The 26155-nt window shown below is 42.8% G+C and overlaps 2 protein-coding genes across 5 annotated transcripts in view; one reads left to right on the top strand and one right to left on the bottom strand.

Moving 5' to 3' along the window:
* Nucleotides 1-5559, top strand: part of TENM1 (teneurin transmembrane protein 1) — a 238049-nt gene extending 232490 nt beyond the window's left edge. For both annotated transcript variants that reach the window (XM_071569594.1, XM_071569595.1), the window contains one exon: nucleotides 307-5559. In XM_071569594.1, coding sequence (XP_071425695.1) covers nucleotides 307-1065 — 759 coding nt within the window. In that variant the 3' untranslated portion in view covers nucleotides 1066-5559. The remainder of the gene's footprint in view (nucleotides 1-306) is intronic.
* On the bottom strand, nucleotides 1189-24956 carry SH2D1A (SH2 domain containing 1A). Of its 3 annotated transcripts, none has more exons than XM_071569597.1 (5): nucleotides 24856-24956; nucleotides 24086-24355; nucleotides 12215-12278; nucleotides 9757-9892; nucleotides 1189-2201 (listed from the first exon to the last, which is right to left on the bottom strand). In XM_071569597.1, the coding sequence occupies exons 1-5, from the start codon at nucleotides 24858-24860 to the stop codon at nucleotides 2131-2133; spliced, it is 546 nt and encodes a 181-aa protein (XP_071425698.1). In that variant the 5' UTR covers nucleotides 24861-24956; the 3' UTR covers nucleotides 1189-2130. The 3 variants fall into 3 exon arrangements, with proteins under 3 accessions (XP_071425698.1, XP_071425699.1, XP_071425697.1); XM_071569598.1 differs by lacking the exon at nucleotides 1189-2201 and adding an exon at nucleotides 6533-9405 and having other exon boundaries at nucleotides 24856-24947; XM_071569596.1 differs by lacking the exon at nucleotides 1189-2201 and having other exon boundaries at nucleotides 6533-9892; nucleotides 24856-24954.
* Between the last annotated feature and the right edge of the window lie 1199 nt (nucleotides 24957-26155).

Below are 26155 nucleotides of genomic sequence, written 5' to 3'. Positions count from 1 at the left end.
TGAACTGCCTAAGGGCTGAAAGACCAACCATTAGAGTAACTGTTCAAGGGGGAGGAAGAATAGAAAGGACAAACAAATACAAAAATAGCATTTGTGATAAATACCTTTCCATTTGTTTTCTAGAAATGAAGGAGTCCAAAAGACAGAAAGCCTGTGCATATGCCCAGGTTCTGCAGGTGGCCCAGTATTTTCCAAACAAATGGAAGATCCATTCTAAGCAATTAAGAGATGAGTAGGGTCTGTGAGATACTTTAATGAACTGCAAGTTGCCTCACCTGCAAACTTGATTGATATTTTCTTTTCCAGACTATCCTTGGCATTCAGTGTGAGCTACAAAAGCAACTCCGAAACTTTATATCCTTGGACCAACTTCCTATGACACCCAGGTATAGTGATGGCAAGTGTTCTGAGGGAGTGAAGCAACTGAGATTTGCAGCTATTCCTTCAGTATTTGGGAAAGGCATCAAATTTGCTATAAAGGATGGGATAGTGACAGCTGACATTATCGGTGTGGCTAACGAGGACAGCCGGCGCATTGCTGCCATCCTCAACAATGCTCATTATCTGGAGAACCTGCATTTCACCATCGAGGGCCGGGACACCCATTACTTCATCAAACTGGGCTCTTTGGAAGAAGATTTGGCCCTAATCGGCAACACCGGCGGACGCCGCATCCTGGAGAATGGCGTCAACGTCACGGTGTCGCAGATGACCTCTGTGATCAACGGGAGGACTAGACGCTTTGCTGACATCCAGCTCCAGCACGGCGCACTCTGCTTCAATGTGCGGTATGGAACAACAGTGGAAGAGGAGAAAAACCATGTCCTGGAGGTAGCCAGGCAGCGAGCCGTGGCTCAGGCCTGGACTAAGGAGCAGAGACGGCTACAGGATGGGGAAGAAGGAATTCGGGCATGGACAGACGGAGAGAAACAGCAGCTTTTAAGCACTGGGAGGGTACAAGGCTACGATGGATATTTTGTTTTATCTGTGGAGCAGTATCTCGAACTTTCTGACAGTGCCAATAATATTCACTTCATGAGACAGAGTGAAATAGGCAGAAGGTAACAAAGAAAATCTCTGCCTTTGCGTCACCAAAGACTGCCTGTTTTTAAACGTAAAATGGTTTATTGTATTGGTTTTTCTAGATCAGAACTCTGTATATATAAATATAGAGGAAAAAACATATCCAACTGCCTTTAAATGTGACAGAAGATGGTATTTTAATATTGTTTGTTTAACTCTTTGAGAGATGACAGTGACAATTTTTAGTTCTTGTGTGGCAGTATTCAAAAATTTCAGAAGCAGAGTCCTGTGAGCCGAGTGGCGCGACCTGCGCGCGAGGTGCCCAGGGTGACAACGCACAGCCCTGCAGGGTAGGGGTGAGCGCCACATGCTCTGCCTTCTTCTAAAGAAACACAACTTTTTTGTTGTTGATGATTTAATAATTCACCAGTTATTTAAAAGGTTACAGAGCCTGATTCTGTGACCCACATTTACTGGGTGGTTTTTATCCCAGTGAGATCTCCCGTAAGGTCAAGAGATTGCAAACAGAAACCAGACTGTGTATGGAAACTTCGTAGTTGCTCACCAACCCCTCACATGTCATTCCTCACAGCTAGGAGCTAAGGGATTTTCTAACCTGGGAAATCTGACTTCTGTTGGATTCGGTACATACAAGACTGTCCCCTATGGCCTTGGTTCAGTTGTGGCCATCCCTAAGCCACCCCATGATGAATACCATATTGTGTCTACTTGTGCATGTGGGGCCTCCCTCCTGGGGTTTCTCTTGGCACTGGGGTATACTGGGGTCTGGCAGCACACACAGAGCTGCCAATATGCCTGTTGGATGGATGTGAGCGGCGCAGCATTGCCAGGTTTCAGTCAAGCAATGAGGTGGCCCAAGCAGGGCTTTATGGATACTGTAGTCTTCAGTTCTCCGCTGGCATCAGTGTGCTCAAGGCTGAACTTTAACCCAGTACTTTAAGGATAAGTCATCTGGGAACCCACAGGGAGCAGTAACAAGCCGTGCAGGATCAGTCCTGTCTGTAGTCACTGGGCCAGGACTCATCTTTACACAGATGATTTGGAAGTTGCAGTGTTGTTGGGTTTAGGCACCATGTTGTTTTCATCTCAAATTAATCCTGTTGTAGTACTCATTTCTTCGAGTCTGAAGAAGATTGGTGGGTTGGGAGTTGACGAACCTAAGTGTGGATAGTAAATATGTTGATAAACGTAGAATATTTTGGGGATGACTCTTCACTTTTCAGCTCAATATCTAGAGCACATAGAAAAGCATTATATTGCATGGACAGAAATTTTTATTTCCCAAGGTATCATGCGCTGCTGGCACAGTTACTTCATAGCAGAGTAGGTGATCCTTCCTCCAGCTTGTCATTTTTACAAGACCTGATTATCAGGAGGTAGGGCGGGCACATGGGGAGGGGGGGATGGGCAAGCAGTTTTCCTTTACTGACTTTCAGAGGAGCTAGAAGTCTTGTTATAGGGCCTGTGTATCCGTAACAGTGATGTTTTGCACATTTCTTTCAAAACAGACATGGTAAATACATTGAAACAATTTCTGTTCATATTTATGGAAGCCAACGAAGTGTATTCTTTGTCTTTCTTCCTTTTTTCCAGTTTTCTTTTTTCCCTTGTTTTTGGGCAAGTGGAGCAGACTGTACCCAAGTTAGAGATGAGCCTGAACTGGCACCTGAGACCTGAGCCTCTGCTGGGGTTTGAGCTCAGGTCTCAGCCTCACCCGATCACTGTCTCTTCCCAGACTCCTTCTGCTCCCCTGGGAGCCAGCGCAGCTTTGGGAGTGCAGGATCAGGCTGAGTGGGAGCCTGACCCCTGCAACCCTCCTCTATCCCCAGCCAGGGGAAACTGTGGACCAAAATCTGCACTTACACATTGTGATCAGGCTCATCATTAACTACAGTACAGAACAGGGAGCTGACAACATCCAGGTTTCACAGCTCAGATTTCTGTAATTTTCCATACAATCACAGAGAATTTGAATACCTCCACACCAGCCTAAAAATGGACCTTCAAATCCTTGAGCCTCTAATATGCTTTTAATCAATGGAAGAATAATTTATGAATTGTATATAGAAAGTGCATTCATAAATGTGATGATGTATTTTATCACTGATCCAAGATGTCAATATTAGAGTCTATTTTACTTATATTTTAAGCAATTATACTTTTTTGCAATTCACTAATGAGGATCATTTTCAAACTGCTTTAAATATCCATTATAAACAAATATTTGAAGCTATTAGATTTACCTTGAACTGTGCATTTCTAGTATGTAATACTTATTTAGTTAGCTTGTGCCTTTAGTTTCTTAAAGTTATATTTGTATTATATGCAGGAAATGCACTTTGTATTACCTACAGCTGTGTTTTTTAATACTGCCTTGATTACTGTTGTTCTCATGTTATGCCAAAAGGTCAAAGAGTGAAATGTGTTACAAGTTTGTCTTTGGAAGTAAATTTGGCATTTTCCTATTCCCTGGGTGCAGTCTTAGGTACGTTTGGAACAGTATCGCCTATGAGAATATGGATCCATTAAGACTCGCATGGTATTACATGGCCCGGTTACAAAAGCAAAAAAAAAAATGCCTTCATCATAACAGTTTTGTAAATTTGGGAAACTGAATATAAATGTTGTGTTGAGATGACGCTGCTAAAGAAACAAGTTATTACTGAAAGAGCGCGGAAGACTGAAGTTGTAGCTACACATGGGCCAGCCAGCAGTGATTTGTGAGAACTACATGAACAGCTTTGGACCATCTTGTTCATGAACAACCTCAGATGGAGGCAAGGATTTTTTCAGTCTCCATTTTTTCCTAGTAGTTAGATCAATTTCTCAGTGTATTGGGGTTTGGTTTTGGGTTTTTTTTTTAATATAGCTCCTTGGGGGTTTTTTGTTGGTTTGTTTTGGTTTTTTGCACTATAGCCTAGAAACCCAATTGAGAAAAAAGAAAAACAATAGCATGGAAATTTTTACTGTTATTTATATCAGATAATTTGATGCTAGCATTCTGCACTGCAAACAAGGTTCTGAAAGTGGAAAAAATAAAATAATTTGAAAATAAAATAAAATAAAATAAAATAAAATAAAATAAAATAAAATAAAATAAAATAAAATAAAATAAAATAAAATAAAATAAAAACCACTATTGCACACTATCCTGTAGCAAAATACCTACCGTGAGAAATTCGTGCTATATTTTTTATGACAGCCAAACAAATAGTGTGTACAATAACATTTCTTTTGGTTTCATATTTATTTAGCAAATCTAGAACATTTCAAAGTTATAAATATATATATATATATATAGATATCTATGTAGAACATAGCCAAATAAATATATATGACCTGGTCAGTGTGCAACTGGGTATACACAGCTTAGCTCTTTGGTTTGAGCTCTTTCGCATCCCCCAGCTGTGCACTGGCTGGACAGAGGTGGCCTCACTCTGACATGCTCTGGGGTCCCACCGTGCTCCCCCCTGCCCACTGAGCCCCCTCGCCAGTGGCCAGGGCTGGGCTCCCAGGGCAGCAGCTTCTCCAAGGTGAGCGATGGCAATGGATGCTGTTGGAAGCCAAGGTACTGCTCCAGAGGGGCAAGTGGTTTAGGTAGAGGAGCTCCTGGTTCAGCCAAGCCAAAGGAGATGGGCAGATCCCCGGCAGGGTGTCCGTGTGCTCGGGGTGCTCGCCACAGTGTGGCTGATCTGGCACAGTGACACCCAGCTCAGGCTGCTGCCAACAGCCCTGAGGGTTTCCTGTCAAATGCTGACTGTTATTTAAACCTCTCCTTGATACAAAACATTACCAGGTCGAAAGCACCCTGACTGCCAGAGGAATCGCTTCCAGGCAGAAACTGGGAATGGTGGAGTCGGACTCGCTGTCGATTTGTCTGGGCATTTGTCACCTGCCATTATTTGTCTAAGGAAACGTGTTTGACAATTTCCAGTTTTTCCTTAGATCTCGTGGTGGACTTTAGCCTTTTACTAAATGTTAGTATATCAGATCGTGTCCTTGACAGTATTTTACTTGTATGAACCATGATAAAACATTACAATCTTCATACTCTTCTGGCAGAAGTGTCAATAAACGAGAGCGAGAAGCATAGCATACAATATATGTCAAAGTAACGTTCCTTTTTAGCTTTCTCATCAACAGTAAAAAATGTTTACAATGTATGCCAAGATCTTCACTTTCTGTCTAACACCAGTTAGAGGTTCTGATCTTTCAGAAATTGTGTTATAATGGCCTCAACCTCGTTGCTAGGAAACAATAGATCCCAATTTTTTTATTCCTGCTCTAACTCCTGTGCTGAATAGTGACTGGATACTGTACAGGTTTATGTTATATGGCTGCAGTTAAATGGTCTGATGCATTTTGCTCTGGGTTTCAGACCAGAAGCATGCATTTTCTACAAGAACATCCCAGCAACACGCTGTAAATATTGAAAAGTTAATATATTATGTGTCGATATTTGAAAAAGAAAGTACTTTGACTATTTCATTTTTAAAAAATAAAGGTGCAAACTGATGGGGTGTGATGTTGTCTCTGTTTACACAAGCATTTGGGATATTCTGGTCATGTCAGTAAAAACTGCTTCCATGGAACTAAATAAGGACTTTAGCCAACATTGGTTGATTCAAAAGTTGGGAGGCAGAGGGTTGCTTAGCAGGATTTAATTTTACTTCTGATTCTCCAAAGCTCATGCCTATAACTCTGCAGCTTTCACTACAGGTGAAATCCCAGCCAGTTTCTGTGCACAGGTTATTACATTTCATCAAAGTAAATGTGAGAGGGAAAAAAATAAATGTGCTAAATGTCTTTGCATTCCTAATACCTGAGTGGGTGAAGTCGACCGTAGGGGTAGGATGAGGAGCAAAGTTTAGGTATCTGCACATTCTTTAGAGCTGCCTCAAATAGGTAATGATGAATGACTGTGGTGTCAAAAGTAGTGGTAGGAGGAGGGGCAAAGTTTAGGTATCTGCACATTCTTTAGAGCTGCTTCAAATAGGTAATGATGAATGACTGCGGTGTCAAGAGTATGTGTCAGGAAAATAAAAAGCCCAGCACACGCAGCAGAGAGAGGAGGAGCACATGAATAGAGGGGCACAAGGAATGGTTAAGGCTAAAGAAAAGGTTACATGTTGAAAAATATTGGAGCAGCTGGGCTGGGTAATAACCAAGCAGAAGGGCTGGGGTGGGTAGAGCTGTGTTGGATGGATGAGAAGGCAGTGAGTCCAAAGGGGTCCTTTAGTAGAAAAGGGAAGAAAACCAGCCTGGGAAACAGACTTGATTTAGTGCTTCAGGAGGTCTGTAACAGACGTAGATGAGGAATAGGGGAGGGCTTAGTGGAGGCAAAAGCGTTACTGAGAGGGTTAGCTGCTGCAGAGGAACAGCATTGCCTTTACTGGGGAGAGGGCAGAGCAGGAATTGCAGGGACAGGGGATACCCTGATGTACAAAGCCACCAGAATCAGAGCTGTGGCAGCCAGAGGGCAGGGGTGGGAGGGTTGGTAGAGGAACAGGGCAGAGCTGCTCTCTAAAAGGATCTGTAGCTTTTCACACCTAAGTCAATGTATGAAATCTATATAATTTCCATATTACTGTTCCTGTAACCAAGCATCGACTGCTTGTCTCACAGGCACCATCAGCTTCTCTCTGTTTCCACCTTGTTTAAGCCTACAGCAATTTCAGACCCTTGGGTACTCAAAGGAAACAACACAAGTCTCTATCTTAATAATTTACACCAGAAACTGAAACGACATTCTCAGCTTTAAACAGAAATGGCATCTTCTGGCCTATTTTCTGTATTTTTTAGAAGTACAATGCACTTCTGGGGTCAACCATAGTCAAACCAGTTATCCTCAGCTCACTGCACCGCAAAGCGGGTGAGCAGCTGCTGCTCGTGTGCCGCAGGTTTTGCACATGCAGACTCAGCCTCTGCTTCAAGCCAATAGAACATTTCCATGGAAAACAGCCCTTGGGCAAAGTTCTTCCCACTTCATTTAGCCCTACCACTGTGCAATCTTCTGCCAGAGATCGTTTCCAAGCACACCTGTTGCTGCTCCCAGGAGAGGCTAGGGGTTTAGACCCAGCACTTGGAAAGGAAAAGGGCTCCCTGGGAAGACTGTGAGCACACACATATGCTGAAGGGTGGTTTGCAGGGCACGGAGCTGGAGAGGAGCAGCCAGGGACCAGCTGCCCCAGGCTCACAACAGGCTGGGAAACCCTTAAGGCAGAGGGGAGGAGGGAAAGATTCAATGGGCACATGTGACAGCAAAGCAGCCAGTGCATTTGCTGAGTTATGTAACAATTAAAAAACTAGCATTTAAATATTTTATTAAAGAGGAAATCTTGCTGGATCTGCCACTGTATTGCACTGTATTAAGGTAAGACTTGTTTGAATCAACAAGCATACCTACCAAGAAGGCACAGAGCAACATATAAACATACAGAGTAAAAGATAGTGGGATGTTCCACCACAAATTAAAATTGGCCTTCAATTAGACAGAAACTGAGTCATGAACTGAAATTGTCACAACTTAGCAACAGTGTTGCCCATTAGTCCCTGTATTGCTGGGGCTGTTTATTTACTGCATGTATTCCTGCTGCTGGTTTACAAGGAATTTGTGCTTCACAGAAAGTCTTTCATTGCTTACACTGTCTTGCTCACACATTCTCTCTTACACACACAGCCACTTGGGGGGCGGGGAGGGGGAAGAGGTAAACCTTCCAGCCTTATCAAATGCTACTTGGAGCATTCACACTTTACTGAATCCTGGACTTGCAGCTCATTTACCTCTTTCCCTGTTCACATCCAACATAGTGAGGCGACAGCAAGGCAGCTGCAAGGCCTCTCACTGTGCTACCAAGTTGCAGGTGTCCATATCCTGTGAGATTTGGCCAGTTTTGTTCTCCCGTAGCCTCTAGTCTGGTTTCTGGAAAAAGCCTGTTTCTCTCTTAGGAAATGTTTTTGGCCATCCAAGCTCTGTATAAGTGGGAAATATAGGCATGAAACATAACCAGAGCAACCCAAAGGTGACTATACAATGTTTAGGAGTTGTTTTTTGTAAATACATATGGTTTTGTAGTGCATTTGCAATCACAGCTAGTCTTGTGCTTTGGAAAGGAGCATGTGAGACACATTCTTTTGATAGTCAGGACCACTTATGTGTGTTGAAGCATGACTATCAGAGGCACAAACCAGCCAGCTGGACCAGATGCAACCTCCTTGCACACGAACAAGGCTGGGCCCTAGCTGAGGGCCCTCCCAGAGCCCACAGGAACTCACACAAGCCTAACTGGCAAAAACCCATGTAGAGGTAGTCTGGACCATGTCCACCACCCTTGGACTGCAGTGCAACACAGCCCTATCTCCTCAAACAAGAGGGTTGTAGGACACCCAGTCTGTTCAAGAATGTTTCCTACTGTCTTCCAGATCATCAGGACAGTGTCATCACATTTGTTAAACCCCAAGTGCAAAAGGCACATACTCTGAGTTCTCCAGCAGCCTCATGCTAACCCTGCAGAGCTGACAAGTCCTTTGTGTTCAACCTCCCCTCCAAGAGCCCAGCAACCACATGGAAACACATGGATAAGAAGACAAAAGCAGAGAAACTGTCATGAAAAATAATTTATCTTTTAAAATTGTATGCAAAGGTGGCTTGTTTCAACGACAGGGAACACCTAAAAGCAAAGAACCAGGCTTTCCACTTCACTGGGTGTTCTCTGTTACTCTGTGCATTGCTTAAGCTTTCGATCATTTGTGCAAGCTACAGACTTTGTTACAGAGCAGAGCACGTGGTGTGATGGGAAATCAGTTAGGGGGATCCCCACGATGTCGCTTCTGGAATATCTTTAGGAACTCTATGAATGACAGACACACAGCCCACCCAAGGCAAGGACATTTTAATGTAAACAATTCTCCTAAGATTATAAAAGGGGACTTGCCCTGTTCTGCATAAATGCCAATCAGAACAAAGCAAAGCAGGGTCCAAAGTTCAGTGATGTAAAATTAGTAACTAATTATTAGTTAAGAACTAATCTTGAAGGGAAAAATATTTTTTACTTGACATTAAAAGGGGGCGGAGGAGAAAGACATTGTTTATCCTTTTTTTGTCCTCTCTTAGGAAAAAAATATCCCACTCCAAGTTCAAAGTATTCCGAAACTTAAACTTTACATTTGGAACTATAAATTCTATAAAATACACATTTCTGCAAATGTTACAAAAAAACTCATGGAGTTGTATTATCTATCATATAAATCATTCTGTTCTAGGGCATGGACTAGAGGAGACACTGGAAGATGTGGTTATGTCTCACTTGGGGAAACATCCTCAAGATGGCTGCAGGTGGAAGTCATGGCCTTCATTCCTCCCTAAGAAAAATAATCACAAAGATATGAAAGAAACTGCAAGAAACTGGACGTATTAGAAGGCTCATACCTGCACAAACAAGAGTGCAGGTGAGGGATGGCAGCCATCACTGCTGCAGCACTCAGGAATAAACAGTCAGAATCCATTTTCTCATTACATTGACAAGCCCTGTCCCTAATGAGCACCTGAGTGACAACATTTCGGTCACACAGGAACCAAGTTAGGGCACATTTTTGGCAATGTCACTGTTGGCTAGTTCAGGTCAAATGTGCAAATAGTCTAAGACCTCCATCTCTGCCACCACGGAAAGCAGCGCTCAGCTACAGCCACGGCTCCCGCAGCCCCCCCAGTACCTGGGGAGCATGTGGCTTTCACATGGTTGATGACTGGGTGCTGCAGGGGTGTCACAATGCCTTGGTTGGGCTTCTGGAAGGCCGAAATGAGGTTGTGCACTTTCCGAAAGAGCCTCCGCTGGACGCCAGGAGCTGTCTGCAAGGTCAGAGGGGCAGAGGTGAGAAGGGGCTCTGGGTGCCCAGTGCCTGTGCTGCACTTGGGGTGCTGGCACAGAGCCTTACCCTCAGAAATGCACACAGCCCACAGGGAGGCAGCCAGCCATGGATGTGGACCCCCTGATGTGCCAACTTAAAATGAGTCAGTGAGCCACACTGCTCTCCCACTTCCCCCGAGCATCAGAGCCACCCTGCACTGTTTACCAGCAGCATAAGGTTGGAAGAGGGACAATTTCTGAACCACTGTGAAACACAGAGCCTGCCACGCTTATTAGGCAAACTCACAAATGATCTTCCACTATTTCTGACCCTGACTTCTTACAGCCAGTGATTTAACCTCCTTACCAGTAACTTCCTGGCATGTATCAGTAAGATAGTTCCAGTCTGGAAACACCAGTAAGATAACCTAGAGAGCTGCCTGGGCTTACTGGGGAGAGGGAATACTTACGTCATTAAATTCAGCAAGGACACAGCCTCTTTGCAAACCCTTCTCTGAGCATTCAGTGCTGGCTTATGTGTTGAGTATTCCTGCCTACCTCTTGTACAAAGACAGCAACCAAATGTTACCTATTTATTAAAGTGGTAGTTTTGCTATCTTTCTACATCAGCAACTTTTCAAACACTATGAAATGAAATAAAACTGTGTGTGTTTTTAATCAAAAGTCCAGTGTTTCTGTTAAATTCTTCAGGGCATTCTCATAATAACACGTCCTCACCAAAGTCAAAGGAGGACAAGCACAGCCCCTGCCAGCACAGTCCCACTTGAGGGACACTGCTCTCACCCACCAGCTGTGAGCTAAATCCAGCTCACTGGCACCAGCTGGAGTCTTCACACTGGCTGGGATTTCACCAGCACTGCTTTAATTTCCCTGCCTTGTCCTTGAAAGATGGGTGTGACCTGAGTTTGCTCAGAGACTAACTAGCCACAAGGAAGGAAGCAGAGACAGCAAAGGACCAGCTGCATCTGGGTTCTGTTTTGGCCTTGAAGGCACATTCCATGGGGATAAGTTGAATCTAGGCTGCTGTTTCTCACAGCTGAGGCCAGCATGGTCTTAGCAACATTACTTCAAGGCTTCTATTTGCTTAAGAGGAGGGCTGGCTAGGCCCTGTTCCTGCAGAGGATGTACAGAGAGCCCTGGGCCTTCAGGACACCTATTCTGTGAAACACAGATAAGGTTGGCCGAAAATACAGTGAGGCAAAGCCCAAGACCCACAGATAGGAAGCCATTGGAGGTCACGTGCCAGGAGCCAGCAGGTCAAGATAACACCAGGAAAACCTCACTGCAGATGCTGATGTTCCTGCAGCTAAAGGAGGCTGAGGCCTCAACCAGGGAATTACCCTCCACAGGTGCAGGTCCCTGGGGTTCTGATATCCTTTCTAAGATTCCAGTGCTTAACCTGCCATGCCAGGTGCACTGTCACTGTCACCCTGTCCTGAAAACCCTTCTGCTTGGGCACTGCCAATCCCAGCTCTTACAGGTTGCTCCTGATGCCTTACAGAATGAATTACTGCAGTTCCCAAGGCTGTCAGGGATAATTATTTACTCCACACGAATGTCAGTCACTTCCACTCCTTGATCTGCTTCTGAGTAAACCCAAGAATCAGTTTTGACTTCCAGAACACTGATACCACTTCTATTATAATAATGGCCAAGGAATTATACCTGTCTAGAAATTACTCAATATTTATAATGTCTTCATTAACATACAAACAGAGAGCTAATTACAAATGAACACACAGAGCAGAGCCAAAGAACAAAACAATCATAAAATAAATACAACAATAAATGCAAATAGTTGTCTGTATCGCAAGTACTGTTTTATATACCAGAGTTACTGTTTGCTTTTCAGGTGGCTGAAAATATATTTTGGATCAAGTTTTGGCTACGCTGTATATATTTTGCTCTCATGATGAATGAATCTGGAGCAAAATTAATTTTAAAACATTGTACATTGAAAATAATTTCTTTAAATATCCCCACATTACTGTTACATGGATAGAAGGAAACAGATTGTACTTGTCAAGTTATAAAAATACAATATTTTTGCCATTTAAAATGATGCAAAATAATGCACTATTGCATTATGCAACAGCTGAAATGAAACAGGGAATTAATTTATGAGTTCTAGACTGTCAGAAGTGGCACCAAGACATCTTACTGATGGGCGCACTCAAGATCGATTACTGTCAATGAAAATCAGACTATGCAGCACCATGAATAATTTGAATATATTTCATTAAATCTATAAGAATATCAAACAGGACGTAGAAATTTTCAGAAGACAAAGGAGAAGTACACACCTCAGCACTCCAGGATCCAGTTTCTGTCTTGGACACTCTGTAGGTATAAACATAACCCTGATGCCTGTGAAAAAAAATCAACATGTATTTATCACTCGTTTCTCCTGACAGTTTTCACAAGAGCTACACTCATTATGTGGGAGTCAGCTTATCTGCCAATGTTTCCTTGAAAATAAATTCACCTATAATGGCTACAGGTAATAAAACCCGCCTGGCCAGATGCAGTGTCCAGTCTACTGGGTTCTTTTGGGTTGAGAGGGACTGGTCTGACTCAGGTCTAGTTTAGCAGTATTCAATTATTTTAGGTTAAGTGAAGCTGCTTTCGTTCCTGCCTCAGCATTTTTATTAATTTTTTTTTCAGTGACCTCCTTTTACTGCCACACACCAGACATACTTTCCTGCAAAAAGAAGAAGTGTATTATTGGCAGACAGCATTAGTGTTCTGTGACTCATTTAAATGCAGATGTTAACAGAAGCAGTATCATGAGTATAATTTAGTTGGAAAGTTAGACCCACAAAAAGGAGGGAAATCAATTGCTCTTTGCTTTGCCCCAGCATTCGTAACCCTCAAATATTGATAAAGAAGACTTATAAGACTATGGAATCTTCATTCTTTTAAAATCTGAGTCTTTTGAGAATAAGGAATCATACACTAATTACACAAGACACACACTTGTGCCCATAGTCAGTCTTGTGTCTCTCATGAATCCAACACAGTGAATGATTTGTAGAGTAGATTATTATACCAATACCCAAAAATTTATCTCAGACACAGAGATAATTCATAGGAGCTCTATGGGTGCTCAATAGTTTAGATGGTACCAGATAAGAAAGATTGTGTCTCATATTCCATAGATTTACATGAATATGCAGCAGGATTTTAGGGACTATTCCCTCTTTCATCATCAATTCCTATTCTTAAGAAAGTAGAAAGATACTGTATTTCTTTCCAGTTATTCATGGTATTATAAGTTACTACAAAATAGCAGAAACCATCAATGACACAGACATCGTATTATTGCAATTACTTATGTTCTGTGTCATGGCTCCTGGATAAATTCCTGTTTAAAAGTCATTGCAGCAACCTTTGCAAAGCAGTGTCTGGTGTGATTTACCCATGCAGGAAGTCATTAACAGCTGGCACTCTGCTAAACCCCACCAAGTGGGAGCAAAACGCCTGGTGTGATTTGTGAGCTCTGCACCCACCCCACAACTCCCATTGTGATTAAATACAGAGAAGAAGGACACAAAGCTGTTCCCTCCCTTTGGGGCTGCTCAGGGACAAGCTCCCTGTCCAGCAGCTGAGACAATGTCCTCCTCCTCCTCCTCCTCCTCATGTATGGGAATGTGACTGATGCTGCCCCACAATCCCACCACAACTTCATCCGCCTCTTCATGCCAACCAAGGACACTTTGTCCCCAGAAACAAGACTTTTTGTGTGCCATCAGATGGATGTCAAAATGACTGGATGTGCTCACTTCATGGAAACTTAAGGATGAAAAAGCTGCCATTGCTTCCCCCACTGCTTCCCACAAGGAGCTGCAGTCCATCAGGGATTTGGACCTTGGGAAGATGTGTGAGTAACCTGTTGCGGCTGCAGGAGAAGGAAGAGATGTAGAAGAACAACATGACTTCCCTGTCCATGCTGTGGCACCATAGACACTGGTATTTTAAGCCACAGCTCAAGCCCAATTGTTTAAAAGCACACCCCTCTAAACCATTAGATTATATATGTCCATGTTCAGGGAATCCGGTGTCTCCCTTTAGGGCTCTCAATCTCGTACCATCATGTGCTTTCTTAAAGCCTCTGAGAGCTGTGCCTGTATCATCAGCTTTTCAGGAGTAGTTGATGTTCATGTTAATCTTGTTTTCAAAATCACAAGGAGCTTTCCTGTACATCTGTACCTGAGTATGTAACACACCAGCCAGTATATGGTCATGGAAATGAGGATTTTACAGGCCATAACGTTCTGGGAAATACCAGAGAGGTCTTGGCATTTTGTCTCATCTCTTTGAAGTGGGTATTTAACCATCTTCACAGTGATTTTTTCAACCCTCAAACCGAACTGAATCAGTATGTGTAAATCTAAAACTCATTCTCTTCCCTTTTGTTTTTAATCCTACGTTGTGCATAAGTGTATGAGCAAGCTGGTTGAGTGGGTGGTATCCCTACCCACGCAGGCGAGTTGGAACTAGATGATCTTTAAAGTCACTCCCAGCCCAAGCCATTCTATGATTCTCCTCCTATCTTTGTTCTTCATTCTCCCAAAGCATTTCAAATGCTTCAGTCTCTTTAAAATCTGATTTTTCCACAAATGGCTCAGTTGTCTGGAAAGCCACCATCTGTTGTTCCTTTCATCGTTTTCTCTACCTAAGAGATTGCATGAGTTGAAGTGGTTGAAGGGCTGTGGTGCTGCTCTGACTCTGAACTGTTTGATGGCTTTCAGGACTCTGCCAGAAGTGCTTTCTTTTGAAAACTAGAAGTCAGTTAAAGTCATATTCAGTGGTGAAGTATAGTGAGATGTAAGATAGACACCTATTCTGCCTTTTTTAAAAAATTACAATGTAAAATATTTCAGCTGAGAACAGAGAAAGCACAAAGAATAATTCAGATTAAAAACCCATGAGATACTGATAAGAATTCGGGAACAGCGATGCTTTGAGCACAGTGTGGAGAATGGGAGGAGTATTTCTATCACAGCCTCATGAGGGACAACTGAGAGCTCTCCACTCACCTGGCAAATGTTCATGTTTTTCCCTGAGAAGAAAAAACTAAAAGACCTGACAGGGTTTACTGTGCTTAAGCTGAAAAACACAACATTATCGTCTGTTTTTTGCTCTGAGGCCACCAGGAAACAGAGACAGTGCAGGCAGATGGCCTGGACCTCCACACATGCTTGTTCAAAGAAAATGCACAGAGGAGGGAGGATGCATTTTGGTAAGAGGGTGAGCAGCCAGGTCTTCCCATCTAACTACTTTCCATTGGGACTTTGGTTTCCACAAATGAATTACAGCTCTTCTGATAAGTACTCTTCCAACGAACCTGATCTTATCAAAACTTTCTGTCATGCAGCAGGAACTTACTTCATTACCACTTCAAAGAGTTTTTTACCTTCCATGTACAAATGACATGATTTTGATGAGCCAAGTTTACCTCTACATGGGCACAGCCTCCCGTGAGAAAGGTTTTTTGATTTAAACTACCCAACGTTTGCTAAGAACAGTGTGGGCTGAAGAAAGATCAAGCTGTTTTTCTTAAAAGAAAAGCAAAATACACAAGTTAAAATTGAGATTGTCAAGAACATTACCTTTCAAAGAGCAAAACATGCAACACCAGGCAAAAGGAGGTAGAAAAGTCCATTTACTGGACCTTAGGTTTCAATGAATGAGAAATTCCCCAGCCACCATGAGAGGACAGCTTGGTTTTCTACATTTAACTGTATTCAGGGCAGAAAAAAAGCTCCTAGAGTGACACAATGCCCTTCTGTGTGGTGTGGTCTCAGGGAGCACTCTTACAGTGATGCTGCTGTGCCAGCACATCTTGGAGGAGGATCAGCGCCTGATGCCCAGACAAAGATTCAGTAAAGGGCTCCCCATCCCTTCACCTGTCCTGAGGACAGACACAAGTCTCACTCACAACAGCAAAGCTCCTCTCCTCTGTCAGTGAAGCTCAAAGAAGAGGAGAAATCATGACTTAACGTTTTGGTGAATGAGGCCCTATAAGTTTTGGATCAAAGGTCAAAAATTCCAAAATGTTGGTGACAGGAAGCAGAAAACAGCCGTTGCTGGAAGGACAACATCAAACAGTCCTTTTGAAAGAGCGCTTTGGTCACCACTGGTGGTATTTTTATGGTATCTCACTTATTTTTTCATCTCCATAAGAAAAGGCATGTTATACCAGCTGAGAACTGCACTAACACTGTCTCTGTTGCAATAATTCACATGGAAAAGTTTGTCAAAGGAAAAACTAAAAAAAGTTCAATTACAGGAAACAGTTCACATTTTATATAGGCTTTTTTCCTTTAGTCCTTTACTTTATAGGCTTTTTTTCCTTCAAAACTAGATAAGTCCTCCCAAAGAGTTACAAAGAAATCGTTCACAGATGACATTCTGAAACAGCATCTGTTTAGGTCTCCTCTCCACTCCTCCTTTTCAACTATGATCAGACTAGTTAAAGCTGCATTTACTTTAACAGGTGAATAATTACAATCTTTTGCACCATTGAAATAGCCCGAGGACATTAGCCACATGCTGCAGATTAAAATTAACCATGACATTTCAGCTGCATGGTATATTTTAAAATAATTTTGTATCTCAGTTTGGAAATTTTATTAAACTAATTTGTATTCATTTCTGAGTCTAAAATGGAAAAAATAAAAAGGGAGAAAGAGAGATAGACTAGGAAAGCCATGTCAGCAATAAATTACATCAATTTCTTCCTCTGTACGTAGCTCTCTCTTCAAATGTCATTGCATTTTATCAATCAGTTCTCCTTACCTGGTACATTTGTACATTGACCTTACCTTAGAATTTCACTTTACAACATTGTGTAAGAACCAGAGAGTGGTGTGGCCAAGAAACAGAGGTCCTGAGCATCATATACTGCCCAGACTCAGTTTTGTATAACTTCGTCATTTTCAGAATTTCAGACTGAAATTTCATTTCTTACATGTTTGCCTATTTAGGGATGGAGAATGCAGAAGCAGCAGAGAAGGGGACAAGTTAGGAAAAGCAATGTTTTTCCCATGTTAAAAAACAATCTTCTAATAGTTTTGGGGGGTTAGGTTGCCTAGTTTGTTGAGTAAGACATAAAATTTGTTTGAAAGAATATATATGTCTTGCACTCTCTGAAAGCAATGGTGTCTCTCTAGGCTGCAAGAGAGGCACCTCTAACAGTTGTCAGCAGTTGTAGCATCACCATGTCTGGCTGTGCGTACCATGGGGACTCAGCTAAGCAGTGTCTGTGAGCTCGAGACACGAGCAATGTATGCGTGTTGCCTGGCCTAGACTAGTGATGGAAAATAACAGAAGGTAATTTAGCACCTGGGCATCTTGGAAAGGAAGGTTGGGATTGAGTGGGATGGATGTGGAAGAAAAGAGAAGAGGACCTATATCTATGCAAGCTGAGAAGGAAACAGCAGCAAAAAATTGAATACCTGGAAGGGAATAAGACTAAATGAGTAAGGAATGGGATAGACAAAGGTGAAGCTTGAGGGGCCTTGAACTGGGAGCAGCACAAAATGTTGGAGGGGTGAAAAAGCCAGGAACAGAAGATGGGTGTTTTGAAAGCAAAAGTCGTATGAAACACTGAAACAGACCTCAGAAATGCAGGAAAAGTCAGCATGTTGTACAGAATAACACTGAGTAGTCTCAAAATCCATTCCCATGGCCCTCACATTGGGAAGCCAAAGCTCAAGTGTGCTGTTGACCTGAGCCACCTGTGTCACCATTTCTCTTCTCTGAAACCAAGTTAGACTCTTCATCTCCCAAGCAGAGATAACCACTTAGTGCTCTGAAGATGAGTACTCCAATGCCCTGGAGAGGAGGGCCCCAGGGGAGCTGGGGCACTCAGTGCTTTGGGAGTGGGGGGTCAGGGCACACAGCAGAGGAGCACGAGAGGTCAGGGCTGCAGCCGCTGCTGCCTTACCCATGGGTGTTTGGTGTAGGTTGCAGATCACGTCCTGAAAGCCTGGTCAGAGGGAACAACCACAGGCAGATCCCAGTAGGCCACCCTGGTCAGAGAGTGTGGGTGATGCCATGGGCACCACAGATGCTACAGAGGTGGAAGGTGGCTATGACAGAACCAGAACTCGTGAGCTTGGGGGAATGCACAGCAGTGCCTGGGAGTATGGCCTCCCCCAGGACACAGAGTGACAGCTGACAAAACGATGGCACAGCCTAGCCAGCCAGCCACTTAAACTTACTTCTTTTTCTTTCTTTTTCCTTTTTAATTGTTATAGTTCTGCTTAGTTTATTAATCATGGAAGGGTCAAAAAATCTTGTTATTTAACACAGAAGAAAATCCTATTTAAGCTTCTTCTCACTCTGTTCTAGAATTTACATTTTCTGGCTGACAAGCAGCCTGGTTTCCACCTTATTTTGGTGGCACAACTCAGCAATTACCACCCATCAGCTAACTCAAGCTGAAGAAATAGCAGTCACATTGAGATGTTGTGCAAGATACAAGCTCTATGTCAGCAAGTGTGAATAAAATAATTTAAATGGATGTTTACAACATTTGAAAAGCCCAACAGAGTCCCTGTAGCTTAACTCAGCAGCTCTTGAGTTTACATTTCTGTCATTGACTTCTGTCACTAATTTCCCTACCAACACTTCTTGTGGCAAAAATTTAACCATGACACTGAAACAGTAACATGTATTGACTTGCTGTAATGCTGTAGCACTATAAAACAAAAACATTAGCTTGATTTTCTCTTCTGAAATTTAACAAAACCTTGAAAGTGAAATCTTGTGAAATGTCTCTGAATTTATGCAGAAATTTCTGTGGAAGATTGTTGGTATCTTCATTGTGTCAGCACTGAACCATGTGAAGAAATGCTGCTGATTTAGCTAAAGAGCAAGTGTTTAGCCTTTCTGAGAAGGGTTTGTGTTGGTCTGGTACGAGCAGATACCAGACAAAAGTAATACCTCAAAGAGAAATTTCTTCCAATTCAGTAACAAGATGAGAATTTATTCAAATCTGAGCTGCTGAATAGAAGGAAATTATAGTGAGGCACTAATTAAGCTTCATTAATTCTGTGGTTCAGACTGTCTACCTTTCCAAGAAAAGCCATTGGAATACCTGTAGGTCATTAGCCAAGTTATGCTCAGCAAACACAACAGTCACTCTGATTAGCAGGGAGCTGAAATACTCATCCCAGCAGAATTTACCATCATGTTATAAAGACCTTTTTCAAAGCTGAAAACAGTGTGTGATATTTCCAACAGCAACACTGAATTGAGAGGCTTCTCCAAATTATGTTTTAAATTCTGATTATTATGTGCAGTGTTACAATGAATGCAATTATTCTGCCATTTCTATAAAAAATATTACACAGGAAACCAAAGAAATGCCAAGCTGAAGGTGGCTTGTGATGCTGGATTACATCTCCACACTGTACAGCTGATGCCTCTGCCGCATCACAAAGTTTCAGCACGTTGCCTTGAACTTGTGCACTGTGGTTACAGTGACAGAAAAAATAGCACATGTAAAATCTGATAGGACTGCAGCCTATCCCTGTTGCCAGTACTGTTGCTTCAAGAGCTCTAAATAGCTTTCTATTCCAGCTTTTGATTATTCTCCACAAATTGAATGCAGTGCAGTACATGAATGGCTGGTTTCAAACAAATCATCTGAACATGCAGTTTGACAAGCACATCATGTTTGTCTTACTTAAAACTCCAAAACACCTACTAACATTCCCACTATTTTCAAGTATATGAATTTTAAAACCCAAACTACAAATGCTTTATCTTTGCCAATTCAGGCATGAGCTGCTTGTTTCTGCATGTGTGCTCATATATCTGTAAAGGAACACAGGGGCTTTTGGCACTCTCAGGCATTTTATTTTTACATTTTTCATGCAGGATTTAAGAGGCTGCCTCTCAAGCTACTCACCATGAGGGTGTCCCATGTCCCCCACTGACTTCATTAGGAGCCATGAGCACAGAGGATTTCTGAGGGTGCTAAAAATGTCAAACAGGGCATTGAGCAAAGAGCAAACCAGACCAGTAAAGAAAGCTCCCTGGAACAATCAGGGTTTGATATTAAAACCCCGGTGTACTGTGTGTAGTGTCTAACATGTTTACAGGTAAAACGTGTATGTTTTTTAAAGCATATGCAGTTCTTGTAGCCCAGTTTTTAGGAACAGCAAAAAAATCTTGCTTTTTAATGCAAATCTGAAAATAACCAGGAAAAGATTGCATACTTCTGTTGATATATTCACAGTATCCTTAAGGTATACATTTTCAATTCAATAATTATATTCATACAATGAAGGCATTGGGAGTATCCAGTATTAAAATTTTTGCCAAAATCTGAAGGCAGTACCTCAGTTTGCAAGAGCCCAGGGGCACACAGCTGCAAATCAAAACCTTCCTACTCTTCCATGCATAGTTTAATTGCAGTCTTAAAATATTTGTGAAAGTGAGTCCTTTGTGCTTTGCCACAGTCACACCAAAAAAACATTCATTCTCTCTTTGAAGGCTTTCAGGCACACCATGTCTGCAATGTGGCTTCAGACAGCAGAAAGCAGCATTCAAGAGAGATAAATCAATAGCTCAGGAGAGACAAAGAAAAGAGAAAGGGGAGTTTTCTAGATGAATGCTCCAACAGGGTCCTGCCTGATGCAGTTACCCATCTCTATAGGTCAGGTTTTATGCTACTACCTGTCTCTTTTATGCTTGCCCTGTAAAATCAGTGTCAGTCACAAGGGATTCATGAAGTCTTTGACTCTACTCCTTTTTAAAGGTCAGGGCTCCACTTTTTAATTGGAAAAGCAAAAGGTGAATGAGCCTAAGCGTGAATGCTGCTGTCCTTATTGTGCACCTTGAGAGGCTCAAAGGCTGCCACGATATGTCAGTGCTTTTTGGAGCTGTCCTGGGGGGAGGGTGCAGTCATGGTGGTGGAATTACAAGTTTATGCAGTTTCTTGGGAAAAGGGGACATTGTTTGAGCCTAAGAAATGTGATGGAATTGCAGGACTTGACAATTACTGTATCTGGAGCTGGAGTAGCAGAGTTCAAACTGATCCTACTGCTGGCATCCAAATATACACTTGGTGTCTTTTTTGATAAATGGATAAATGTTTTTTCTCTTCATCAGAATTGTGCCTTTTAATTCCCTCATGATTAAAAAACCCACAAACTATGTTTTGTTCTACTTCTTCACAGAAGTGGAGGGAGAGGGGAAAGAAGATAGACTGAACGTTTTGATTTGAGAAAACTGGACTGTTTTTCTTTTGGTTTTCTAGGGGCAATAGCAGCATCCCTGGCAGTATGAAGCAGATTCACTTCTGTTAGAAAGTGTTGTTGGAAGGATGCAAAATGTTCTATTTAGCTCTGATACTTATTGCAATATATCTAATGACTGACCAGCTTTGCTTCCCATGTTTCCAAGATCACTTTAGTACTTCTAGTAAATACATCTTTTGCCTGATCTTGATATTCTAGGTATTCCTACAGTGATCTTCAGCACAGATTCTGAACCAAAATGTAAATTTCTGAATAACTTTGTTTTTCCTAATAATTGTCATTTTTTTATTTAGAAGAAAGTATAAAAAAGCAGAGTGGTACTTACCCTTCTTTGACTTTTTTTCTTAAACAGTGAATACACCAACTGTGTATTTCCCTCAGTTTTTACCAAAGCTCCCATGCACACACGTTTGCCACCTGTTCCATCTCTGCCCATGATGTTGACTGGAATTTGGATGGGTGATGTCCATGAGTTTATTTTGCCAGAGCCAGGCTTCCATTGAATACATATCTACCTTTCTCCTGCCTTCCTTTCTTGCTCCTCCAATCTCCCCACTGAAGTGCTCTGCTTTGCTAAACTTTGCCTGTCAAGCACTTCTCTAGTTTACAGCCCACATTTCTTTAAACTGTCACTGCTATCTTTAGTGTGAGATCCTTTCCTGGTATCTTTATAATAACTGTCTCCAAAGTCATTGTGTGATATGTTTTTTACAGTATCTGCTATTTCTTACATAATGCTTTGAATTGAAATAATAACAAGTACTGAAACCAAGGCTCAGCTCTAACATTTTTCAGCCACTTTTCTCTCTGCATCAGATCATACTTATCATAACATTTTTCATTTAATTTTTTTATCTGGATTGCTCCACAACAGTATTGCAAATTTCCATTATAAAATAACTGTTGAGGATGTATGTTCTGTAAGAAGCCTGCATAACGTTCATCGTTATTTTTTTTCTTTTACCCTTTTGTTTATCATATATATGTTTGAATGCAACATGCTGTGAAGACACGAATGGCTCGTAATTTCCAGAAACAATTAGGGAGTGTTCTGTTTCTTACTGAAGTCACTTTTTTTTTTCCTCCAAAGACTATGGAGCTTCACAGTTAGAAACCCTTTCATTTCTTTTCTATTTTTATTTTCTATATTCTATTTCATTCATGAAATTTCTTTCTAAAGATGTAAATTACCACTAATATAGCAAAAAATCCCAAGTTGATTGTGTGCAGATGAAAGACCTTGTTACATACCTACATCCTGATTTGGACTAATCGTGGATTAATTTTAGTATTCTCTGTTTTATTCAGCATTGTTACACTCCACCTGACCCTTTCCCTAATGCCTTAGTGCTTCACCTGCACTGAGTGACTTCTGAGTGTAAACGTGATATATCACCATTTCCCCAGATGGTTATTTGAAAGAGATTCTGCTTTTATTGCCTATTCCCATCATAAGAATCATAGCACTCCTTACCTCTTGCTATGTCTATTCCATTTTCATTTAACTCAAGATGCTCCTTATTTCCCATTTTTCATCTCACTATTAAGCTATTTGTTAGCAGAAGCACCTATCTTCATTCACCTTCTGATTTCATGAGAGAAGAAAAAATACATCTTCTGCCACAAACATTTTCTCTGAGAAGAAGGCTGTGTATTTCTCAATTGCCGGTGACCTCCTTCGGTGTCTCCATTCACTGGTCTATCACAGAGGGATAATAATGCTCACCAAGGGCTTAATTACATATTGTGAAGATTAATTCAAGAGATTTGGGAAAAAACAGACTTAGAACTCTTCTTCTTCTTCAATTTTTTTTTGTTTTTTTTCCAGATACCTGAGTTCCCTCTGTTAGCTGATTTTGCACTGGACCTAACACAGTTTCCTCTTGTGTTTCTTCTCCAGCTGAAGTCTTGATAGACTCATCTTTATTCTTCTGATGCAACAGTACAGCATCATCAGGACTTCCAAGACTTTTGCCAAAAGTGGGATAATTAAATTACCTCACTAAAATGAGTTCTATGAATATAAAGTCCCCTAGCTCTCTCAGGGAAACATGTCTACCCTTCCCCTGACACACCATCCCACCACATCTCTCCCTTTTCACCCTATTTCATGCAACATTACCACTGAGTTTGTTACCATCAGTATTTCATGTACTTTACAGGTAGTTTGCTCCAAGCTTGATGGTTCATGGGACACTCAGGCTGACTGAGAGCATCCTGAGGCAAAGGCATATTCTGGATGACAGTGCTCCACATTACCCTTCCCAGTGACAGGGGACACTGGGGATGTTGCTGAGAACACCCATGAGCACACCAGAGAAGCAGAGGAATGCAGGCAGAAAGCAGGATGGTTATGCAGCACAAAGAGGCAGAACACACCATCCTGAGCCAAGCTGCCTGGCACTTCACCAGGGCACCTTACTCATCCTTCCCATGTGCTCCTTTTTGGGTTTTTTGCCTGTAGGAAGTGTGGACTCTGCAATAAAAAACGTGTTCCGCTTCACCCTGCAAAGGACCCCAGACCCCTTAAGCACCGCTCTGCCTTAAGTCAAGGTGAAGGAGCCAAAGTCTCACACGTGTAAGCAAATGGCAATATTAGAACATAAGCAGTTTGGAGGACTTCCCGTATTGCGGAACTGAAGGTTGAAAATCAGCTACCACTTGATAAGGCCTTCACAGCACCTCGTTACCAACCCCACTGCCCCTGCCTGCCCACCCCACTCCCACGCCACTGCCCCTGGCTGCCCACCCTGCTCCCACCCGACTGCCCCTGACTGCCCACCCGACTGCCCCTGGATGCCCACCCCACTCCCACCCGACTGCCTCTGGCTGCTCACCCCACTCCCACCCTACTGTCCCTGGCTGCCCACCCCCCAGGGCAGAGATGGCAGCACTCACAGCACGCAGAGGCAGTAGGCTCCCGGGATGGTCTCGCTGTCCCTCAGTAAATAGCTGCCATCCATGCCCGCCTCCAGCAGCAGCTTCTCGCCGGCCTCTCGGGTGATGCGCCCGTGGTAGATGGGCAGCGTGTCCATGCTGGCACTGTCTCCCACTGCGGGCAGCTCTCCCTGTGGATGGTGCTGCCTCCAGCCGTGCCTCAGCCGTGTGCTCCCCTCAGCCTGTCTTGGTGGCAGATGTAAACAGGATGTGTTCACACCTCCGAAGCCTCTGCACAGGGTGAGAGAGAACTGAGGGAAGAGTGAGGAACGAACACAGCATTTTTGTGGTTTTTTTTTTCCTTTGCCCCTTTCTGTTTTCCTTTTGTGTAGGCTGTAGCATCTTCACAGCATCACAGCTCCCCCACAGAGGTGTCCTTTCACAGCCACGCTCAGCCATGTGGCTCTCGCTGGGCAGGGAGAGACTGACAAAGCACACGACGGCCACGGGGCCGAGAGCCACCCTGGCTGGGGATGGGAGGACAGGACCAGGGCACCACTGCCAGCGGCTGCACCAGGCACTTTTCTCCTCTGGTGTTAACACAAGGAGATTATTATCCCCACCAGGGATTATTTTTTAACCCCTTGTTTTTAAAATTCCCAGGGAAGAGACAACAGAGGATGCAAGGTCTCTGTCACTGCCCCACCAGGGCACCCCCCAGGCTGTGGGTGTGAGTCTCTGCTCCATGGCAGCTGGTCCTGTGCCCACAGGCATCGCTTCAGCTGATTTACCTCATAGGGTGTTATTCTCATAGGCTTTGGTGCTGTTTAATCCTGTTGATATCAGGGTGCTCATTTCTCCTGACTGGGGGAAGGCAACAGCCTTGGCACACAAAAGGAGACCCCTCCGCTCATCCCAGACACCTCTGGTGCCACTGCTGCTGCCTTCGGGAGGAGCACGACCTGGCAACCAAAATCCAGAGACACGTCTGAAGAAGCCATTTCTCTTCACCTGCTGTGCCCAAAGACATTTCCTCAGTACGACTGTCAATTAAAGATTCCCAAATGAACATGCAGGTCAGTTTGCATACAAGCTGTCAGTGTGCTTTTACACACACACACACACACACACACACACACACACACACACACACACCAGACACTTCCACATCCACAGATACTTCCACACACGGAAAAACTGAGCAGGTTTCCCCACTGTTATGGCACCAAGTCAGACCCCCAGGGTTGCAGCGAGCTCAGGGCTAAATTCATCTCTGGCACGAGGCTGCCATGCTCCCTCAAAGAGCCACATTCTCACACCTGTGTGTGAGCAATAACTCCCTAAAATATAGTGATAAGTGTGGGTCGTGCTTATGATTGATTCCTTTTAAATTGAATTTGCTAGAAGGACAAGGCAGAATGAAATCATCTCACTCAAGTGTTCAAACATTCTTTGTGCTGTAGCTCTCAAGATACACAAAGTTCAAATTTAATTCTCAAGATATACACAGGGACAAAAATTAAACTAAAAAACACACCAGAAATTATGGCTACTCATTTTAAATTTCAGTCTATCAAAGTGTGGGGGTTTTATCATTCCACAGTGTATGTCTTTAAGTTTTGACCATCAATATAATTTTTCCTTGAAAATAGTTTTTTAAAACAGCTTTAGCTTTTCCTTTTGAGGGATGAGCATTTCTGATCCGTCACAGGGTAACTTGTGCTTGGAGTGCTGCACAAAGTCACTGATGGCAAAGCTGCAGCATCTGGAGGCACCAAGTGCCTTCTTGCCCCTCAGGAGTCCCTTGGGACTGAGAAAGCTGCAGAAACCTCAGCTGAAGAGGGACTGAAAACTTCCTTTTCTATTTTATTACAGTTGTTCATTACCCTCTTTACATGTACCTGGGGACTCAGCCTTTCTGCTTGGTTTTTTTTTAAACTAATTGTTAAAGTCTTTGTACATAAAACAGCTGCCTACTAGAAATGTGATTAATGTGGATGATGACAAGCTGTAAAGCTGCTGCCTATTTCTTCTCATTTTCCAAACTACCTGTACTCTTGGGGATTCATCTGATTTTCCTGTTTCTTAACC

Source organism: Pithys albifrons, chromosome 14, assembly GCF_047495875.1.
Source record: "Pithys albifrons albifrons isolate INPA30051 chromosome 14, PitAlb_v1, whole genome shotgun sequence".
Taxonomy (NCBI): Eukaryota; Metazoa; Chordata; class Aves; order Passeriformes; family Thamnophilidae; genus Pithys; species Pithys albifrons.
The sequence above is the reverse complement of the archived record's forward strand: the minus strand, read 5'-3'. Positions and strand labels throughout refer to the sequence as shown.